General features: G+C 27.0%; 1 protein-coding gene across 1 annotated transcript; it reads left to right on the top strand.

Annotated features, from left to right (window-relative positions):
- The first annotated feature begins 549 nt into the window (after positions 1 to 549).
- On the top strand, positions 550 to 8,561 carry LOC123305391 (dual specificity protein phosphatase 18). Its single transcript, XM_044887093.1, has 3 exons — positions 550 to 734; positions 4,159 to 4,417; positions 7,976 to 8,561. The coding sequence occupies exons 1-3, from the start codon at positions 604 to 606 to the stop codon at positions 8,309 to 8,311; spliced, it is 726 nt and encodes a 241-aa protein (XP_044743028.1). The 5' UTR covers positions 550 to 603; the 3' UTR covers positions 8,312 to 8,561.
- The last annotated feature ends 308 nt before the right edge of the window (positions 8,562 to 8,869 follow it).

Genomic DNA, 8,869 nt, shown 5'->3' with positions numbered 1-8,869 from the left:
ATTGCGCATTATATATTTACCTTATTTTCACATTGTATCAACCTTGAAAAAAAATTTGGCTTTATAAATATAAAACATACAGGCAACAGAAGTATACTTGTTTTTCCACCAAGTTCAAGGCAGTACAATACATTATTCTAACATTATGATAAAAATGAAAATATTTATAAGAAAATGTTCAAATTGAGTCGTCGCATCCAGGGATGCCCACCTATTTTATATACGAATACTCATGCGCGTAAATATTTCACACAAACCGCGTGGATATTCCCAGTATAAAAATCATGTCAACATTGACTAAGAACTGACTCATCATTAAACTAACATTTAATGAATATCTATACCTCTCAACAAACAAATTTGAGTTTTAATTCATTACAATTGTTATAAATAATCTAGTCAATTAAATAATTAATTAAAACAAATTTAAATTGTTTTAAGTTGTATAAAATAATTTTAATGTGAATTATAATTATAATTTTTGTTAAAAAAAATGTTTCCATAAAAATAAATTTAACTAAATAATAAAATAATATAATATTTTTGACAACAACTTTTTTTGAAAATAATCAATAGATAAATAATTAAATATTATTAACTAAAATGAAAACAGAAACAGAAATAGTGTGTATACATAGTTCGACGGAGACACAAACATCCACAGTGGTTAAAAATAGAGACACAGTTGTGCAAGAAATTCTTCACAATAATGTTCCTACTGATACGTTAATAAGGTATGCAAGGAATTTTCTAAAAATAAATTTTTTAATATTTATCGAGACTTATAAACCACATAGGTAGTATATACTTCATGTATAATATTCCTTTTAATATCATTTACTTTCTGTTTGTTTGTTTTTTTCAAAATTACTTTCCCGCTTTTATTTGTGACGTCATAAATTTTGCGTGAAAAATTAACTTTATATTTCATTAAATAGCCTCTTCTTTTTTTCGAAATAAGTTTCACTTTAATTTCTCTTTTAATTGTGGACTTAAATAGTTTTGCTGTGAAATTTGCTTACAATAAAAAAAACGAGAGTTTTCGTGGGACACCCGGCTGGAACTATGTTTCTATCGTATCTTTGTATATTATAAATGTAGCGTATACTTTTTTACTCAAATTTGCATTGATTGTTTTGCTGGTTTGAATGATTGATTATGCACATGTTCATTTTTGTAATAAATATAGAACAAGATAAAAAATATTTGAAAATACAAATAACTATATGAGTAATTTTAGTTATAAATATTAGTTTTGTGGTACGCTATCTTGCAGGTTTAGTGTAATTAGTTTCTTGTAAATGGTTTTTTTTATTTTTTTTCTCATGATACTGTTTGCGTTTCTCTGCATTGGTAATTCTGAAAATTTAAAATATTAATTTAAAAAGTCAAATACTTGTTTTATTGTTTATAGAATTAAATATTAAAGCTGCTTTAACTCTGTACTTTATGAATTAATTGTAATATTAAAAAAGATATACTGCTGATTTAGTAGTCAACCAAATATGTGCGAACTGCGTACATTACCTTCTTTGGCTTGATCAAGATATTTATTATGACATAACACAAAATTTCCTTGTTCGTACTTTAACGATCTCTATTATGTTTATCTTCTTCTGATAACTCAAAACTTTTTATACTATGTATATATGAAATATACATAGTATATTAAGTTTAGTCCCAAGTTTGTAACGCTTAAAAATAATGATGCTAGGAAAAAAATTTTGTCATAGGTGTTCATAAAATCACCTAATTAGTCTATTTCCGATTGTCCGCCCGTCCGTCCGTCTGTGGACACGATAACTCAAAAACGAAAAAAGATATCGAGATGAAACACTTTTACAGCGTACTCAGGACGTAAAAAGTGAGGTCAAGTTCGTAAATGAGCATCGTAGGTCAATTGGGGCTTGGGTCCGTAGGACCCATCTTGTAAACCGTTAGAGATAGAACAAAAGTTTAAAAAATGTTCTTTATCAAAAATTAAACAACTTTTGTTTGAAACATTTTTTCGTAAACATCACTGTTTACCCGTGAGGGAGCCAATTAGGCGGAAATTTTATAATATGTACTATACTTGATTATCAGTTATGTATGTGTCACATGTTTGTATGTGTAATGTGATAAAGAAATCAATACTGACTATACATGGTATTTCAACAATTAACTCAGTCAATTGTTTGTTTTCACTTGTTTTTGAATGAAAAACAAACTTTGGATAAAAAATATAAATTGACAGATTGTAAATTATTTTCAAAATATTCTCAAAATTCATGGCAAGCTGAATAAATTAAAAAGTTTTAGTTTCCTAGGTAACATCGTCGAATTTTAGGATCGTTTAAAATTGGTGCACATTTTTTGGTTTTACCTCCCAACCAGCAAACAAATTATAACGTGCGATAAGGAACATAATTCCAAAAATTTAAATTTTATCATTTTATAAGAAAAGTTCGATGACTTGAATTATTTTAATAAAAATAGAAATTTTTTAATTCAAAAATAAAGATTTGATTATTTTCAAAATTTTGTCTAATATTAGTTTGTAAACGTTTTAATAATATCTATCATTTACGTTCTTTTCATCTATTATTACAAATTCTTATTAAATGATTCGCAAATATTCTCAACGGCTCACTTAAGTTTTTTAAATAATTCTTTGCCAAATTATTTCCACTAAATATCGTTATCTTTCATCAAAGAATGTTGAAGTTTAAATATAAACAAAAATATGTTTATTTATTTGACTAAATTTTTATCACTTACATTTAGAAGAAATTTTTCTTAAATGACAAAATAAGGGAAACCATCATAGCAAGAAAAAAAAATATATACAATGAATCACTGAATCAACAAAATAAGATCATATTTCTCCTTTATTGTAAATAAGACCTCTCTATATTTCTTATTATAAGACGCTTTTTTATTATAATGGAATTTTGCTCTTTGTGATTCTTGAAAAAATGAAATTGCTACATAAAAGGTTTTAAAGGGTAAATGGAGAGCTGCCACAATCAAAAAGATTTTCTTAATCTGAACAAAATTCACATTTCAAGTACAAATTACTGAAATTGTAAATTACTAAATAAGCCTGAAGGGGGTGGGGGGGGGGGGGGTTCAATGTGGCGTCAAAATTATTTAATATCGGTTTTTTTGGAATACCTATACTTTTTTAGCTCTGCATTCCAAAATTTCATTTAAAACACGAAAAAGCTTGGTTACAACGCGATGAATAGCGTTTTAAAACTCATAATACAGCTGTGAATGTTCCTAATTTTTTATTCTTGTATAATTTGTCTTGATGATGAGTGCAAATTTCACGTATTTTGAATTTGTGAAAAAGGAGGTGGGGGGGGGGGGGTCAAAAATTGTCAGAAAAAGCGTGACGTCCTTTATGAATATCCCCTAAGCTTCTACCTATTTCATATATGCATATATAACACACAAGCAGTTACCCAGTCGCTTCATTGGGAAATTTTAACTTTGCAAACCAAGACTACTGCGTTATAGTCTTCATTTCCCTTGTTCTTACTTATGCCTGCTTTTGTTCTCAATTTCATAAGTTTTAATTTTTTGGTACTTAATATTAAGTTAGCGGATCACTTTACGAATATTCCAATTTTTTTGTACTGTACTTTTTTTGTTCTTCACAAATTTGTTTGATTTGTTGGCTTTTTTGTCGATAAAACCGATTTTTGGCAAAATTTTTCAATATTTTTCAAATTTGTAAAAACTTTCTTCTTTGGCATATGAAGGGCTACATTTTCACCAAGTATCGTTTAAAAGTCTATTTGTATTAAAACAAAAAAAGTACCTTTGGAATACCCAAAAAATATAAGTAATTATTGTAAAATCAATTACTATACTCAGTGGGGAATTTTATTTAATTGAATTTATATTAGGTTTTTGGTAATACATACTATATTACAATAAATAATTAAAATAATAAAAAATATTTTTATTATTGGTGTATGACTACTAATTTTTTTATTTTATCTCAAAATTTTTCGAACTTTCGTTCATTCTCAAGAGATTTTTATTTATATTTTTTGTAAAAGGAATCAGTTTTTCTTTTTTAAATTTTATAACTACTTTCGATAAATATTATTTTATATTCTTAAGAATTATAAAATATTTCATTATTTTTCTTTTATACATTTCCAGATGTGGGAACCAAAAACCAACAATTCCAGGCATATCAGAAATTACAGATCACTTACTGCTAAGTTCAGCAGCAGTATTACGACCTGATATACTGTCACGATTGGGCGTCAATTGCGTTATAAACGCTACCAGTGAACTTCCAGACACTCCATTACCTGAATGTGATCCACCAGTAATATATTTAAGGGTGCCAGTTTTAGATCGTAATGAAACAGATTTAACGCCATATTTCGAACTTGTTGCAGATACAATAGACCAAGTAAGTTCAAAACAATAATATTTTTTGAATTTTCATTTTTCTTATACTAACAACCGTTAAGCTAGCAAAATACATTATCAGAAAACCGAGACTATTTTCATGTTAAAATTATTTTATACAGTCAAACCTGATTAAGAGAGAGTTGAAGGGATGTTGAATATTCTTCGTACACGAGAGGTCTGTGTCGCTTAGAGAGGTCTATTAATAATTTTCAAAATATTTAGTTATAAACATAGTATAGCATAATTTATTGTTCATAGTAAAGCATAATTTAGTTATAAACATAGTAAAAGGCATAGTTAAAGCAAATGTTTAATTGTCGTTTATAGCGAGGTACAGGCAAGAAAAACTCTCAGTTATAGAGGTCAGCGTTGGAAAAACGACTGTCAGTTAGGTTTTTCTTTCTCACTTATAGAGGTTTTTGAGAGATCAAAGTCCGAGACCTGAGAAATATAGGTTTTTGTTCCTCACTTAGAGGTTTTTGAGATGTTTAAGTCCTGAGAATTATTCTCACTTATAGAGTTTTGTCGCTTACCCAGTTCTCCCTAATTCGGGTGTAAATATAATACACAAAAAACCCACGAACACGATGGCCAGTTTAGGAAAAACATATACTAAAACAATAAAGAGCGTGTTTGAGGCAGAAATCAGTAAGGAGTTTAAAAACCATGTAGCAATCTTCACAAAAAGTTTTTTGGAAAGTATCAGAGAAATTTTACTTAAGTTATTTTTTGTCCATCTTTCCTATTAAACTACATGCATATTAAATTACAATGGACTTAAACATCAATTATGAAATTTCTATTGGTAAAAATGTAGAAATGAAAGTTTAAAATAAAAACAATAAAAAAAATTCAAGCGATTCGCGAAGGTAAAATACCAAACTTTGACTAGACTACAATTGGTTTCCATTAACTAACGTAAAAAGAAAATCGTCAAACATTTTTATCATACTCACAATCTTGATTTGTCAAAAATATGTCATCTACGTTACCACTTAGGTAAACATCATTTGAAACTACAGGTTGTTCAAAAATATACGAAAAATACAAAATTTTTTAAAAAGTACCGTTATTTATTATGTTATGTTAAAATAAACCCTAAATACAAATTTACAACTGATTTAAACAAACTTTAAGTTTATATGGCTCTTTACCCAAGTTATACAAGTTTTTCAACATATATAAAATCTAGAATTCCTATTTGAAAATTTGTGGTTGGAATATATTTAAAGTTTTGAACAGATTTGTTTCTTAAAAACTTTCTGTAAAATATTAAACAACAGTACTTCTCATTTAAACAGTTTTAGTTTATTTGTTAGCTTTTAAACACACTGTAAACCCATCAACGATTTGTAAATGTTCATATCCTTTTTTTTTCGGGAAATAGGGATTTTTATGAAGAATAACTTTTTCGTTACTTTTATCCTATAATTTAAAAAATTGATCTTTCATCCTCTTGATAATTCGATCAGCGGACATTCTGTGTTTATTACTTTATCCAAAGCTCAATTGCAAAGAAATTATGAAATTAAACTTAAGAAATCCTAGGATTTTTTGTTGATTGTCCTAATTGGTCTAATCATTTAATTTTCGAACGAGGAACAAACATAAACAATATTTCATATGAAATGTTTTCTCATTTTTTTTTAAATAAATTTTTCAGCTTATTTACCAAAAGTTTTTTTCATAATAGAAGAATAAATTTTTGAAATTTTATGTTTAACAAAATTATTACGAAATCATTCTACATTCTTTTGGATACATAAAATAAAATAAAAAAATAAATAAAAACAAATATTTTGAGGTCAAATAATTTTTGGCATGATTTTTTATTTAGTAACCCTGTGTATGTTATGATAGAATATATGGACCAAATGTTTGAAAAGAGCCAAAAAAACACGTGTAAAAACTACATGTACACATATTTTCAAACACACATGTTTGAAATTCGAAGTTGTAAATATTGAACATACAAAAAAAAATTTGTTTCCTTTCGCTTTCACAATAATATAAATATTAATAATAATTGAGTACAAATATTCTTTTGATATTCTAAGAATAAATTTCAAACAAAATATCATTTAAGCATAGCATATTTATAAATATTTAAAATTCTTTTCAAATAATTAATTAGCATTTCATTTTCTAATTAGCCAAATTACCAAAATTTAATGTAATTAGGTATTTTTCAAGAGCCAATATAAATCAGCTACAATATTAGATATGTTTTAAAACTTTTTTCGAACCTATTACTGAAACAGTTACCCGAATGTAATGAAACGTATTCAAAATCTTAAAATAAAGAAGGATCGACTCAAAAAAATTTTATAAAAAAATTTAATTTCTCTCTGCCCTCAGATAAATTTTGTACATTCAAACGAATTTCATTATATTTGGTAAATTATTTTTTAATTAATAGGCGAGCAAAAATTTTACCATAAACTAGTTAACTCTTTCAGAATAGCAATTGCTCCACTTAAATAAATAATAGTTGATTATTTATTTATAATAAAAAAATTTGAATTACCAATTATTTTCATTTAATTTATATATTTTAATCGTTAATATTTAAAAAAAAATTAGATATCAAAAAATTACTCTTTCTGAATATATAATTGCTCCATTTAAATAATTAATATTTAATTAGTAAATTCATAATGTATGGTACTTCAAACTGGGCGGGAAATAATACAAATATCACATTAAATCATTAAGTACATGGACTGAGCGTTAAATTATTTAAAGTGTGCCAACACCTGAGGTAATTGCTTGGGTCAAATCTATCAAGGCGGCGGTGGGGGAATGTCGAAAACAAAGAGTTGTTGCCATACTTGCCATTGTAGATTCGTAAGAAAAATGTAGAATGATGGAGGATGTTTTATGTAAAAAATTTTGTGATATCAAAATTTGACATTCAATGTATGTTTTTTTGATAAATGTCCCTATATTGTTTTGATAAATGAATTGTCCCTAGCTAACCCAAGCAATTGCCTCGGATGTTAGCACACCTCTCACTGTACGGAAAGATAGGCGATGCTCAGTTTATATACTTAATGCTTTAAGACTATCACATAACCCACTAATGCCATCTCCAATTTTGGTTAAATAATAACGATTAAAATATGTAAATGGAGTCAATCGGGAATTAAGATTTTTTAATTATGAGTAACTAATTAACTATTAATTATTTAAGTGGGTTAATTATTTATTCTGAAAGAGTATTTTAGGAGTAATTTTTTGATATACAATTTGTTTTTAATATCAACCAATGACCATGTTTTTTTAAATATTAATATTTAGCGCTAACTAGTTTATGGCACACAAAATATAATATGTTTTTGGAGTTTCTTTTTAATGCAAAACTAAAAATATCACATTATTTGATTCCAAGCAAGTATTTGGTTTATATGCGTGTACCGTGCATACAAACCAAAACTTTTTTACAATACTGTAGGGAGACAAACACCTTAATAGTAGTTCTAACGCACAATCATAGAAATAAAAGAAAGAAATTAATAAAGCCCATTTTTAATTTTTGTTTTATTTTTATTTGCAGGTCCGACAATCAAATGGTGTAACACTTGTACACTGTGTAGCTGGTATTAGCCGATCAGCATCACTATGCCTTGCGTATTTAATGAAATATAATGGAATGACGTTACGCAATGCATACAGATTAGTAAAATCAATACGACCGCAGATCAAACCGAATTCTGGTTTTATGCGACAATTAATTACATATGAATTCCAATTATATCATGAAAATAGTGTACATTTTGTGTATAATGAAGTAACTAAAACACAAATACCTGATTTATATGAAACAGATTATGAACAAATGTTACTGTTTCAGAGAAAATATAAAAATGCTTGTTTTATTGGAAGACATTAACAAAAGGAAAAAAAAGAAAGTATTAACTAAACAATGTACCTAAATATTCAAATAATATGTTGTATAGGCACTTCCAAAAAAAATTTTTTACTCGTTTTTTTTGTCTTAAAAGTTAGTTAAAGTACAAAAAATGTCATCTAAGCTATCGAAATCTTTTGCAAGGTAATATAACCATCTTTTATGAATGGTTTTTTTTTTTTTGAATCCAAAGAGTTTATATACATAAAGAACGCGAGGGATCTGCTAGCCTGTAAGTGGATGCGATATGATGAATGGGAGAGAAGGCTGCCAGTGAGTTCCCCTGTGTCCCTGTCCTAAACATATGTCATAATCATATGATGCACAGAAATTTTGTGTCTGCTATTATATTTGTTTTGCACAAAGAGGTATATACAGTTTTGTATTATTTTTTCTGAAAAATGAATATTCTCCAATATGTGGCCGCAGGTTATACTAAGTACACAATTAGTTTTTTCAGAAATATTGTAATTGAAATATTGATAGATGAAAGTGCACTTAAATTTAAATAATAATGAAACTCAATAAAACTTTCAGTTA

This window comes from Chrysoperla carnea, chromosome 1 (assembly GCF_905475395.1).
Source record: "Chrysoperla carnea chromosome 1, inChrCarn1.1, whole genome shotgun sequence".
Lineage (NCBI taxonomy): Eukaryota > Metazoa > Arthropoda > Insecta > Neuroptera > Chrysopidae > Chrysoperla > Chrysoperla carnea.
Note: the sequence above shows the minus strand (reverse complement) of the source record. Positions and strands in the feature narration are given on the sequence as shown.

Bases quoted from the DNA above. Each gene is read 5' to 3' on its own strand.
- LOC123305391 (XM_044887093.1), top strand. From the start codon at position 604: ATGAAAACAGAAACAGAAATAGTGTGTATACATAGTTCGACGGAGACA. The intron at 735-4,158 runs GTATGCAAGGAA...ATACATTTCCAG, and splicing joins CCTACTGATACGTTAATAAG to ATGTGGGAACCAAAAACCAA. The intron at 4,418-7,975 runs GTAAGTTCAAAA...TTTTATTTGCAG, and splicing joins TTGCAGATACAATAGACCAA to GTCCGACAATCAAATGGTGT.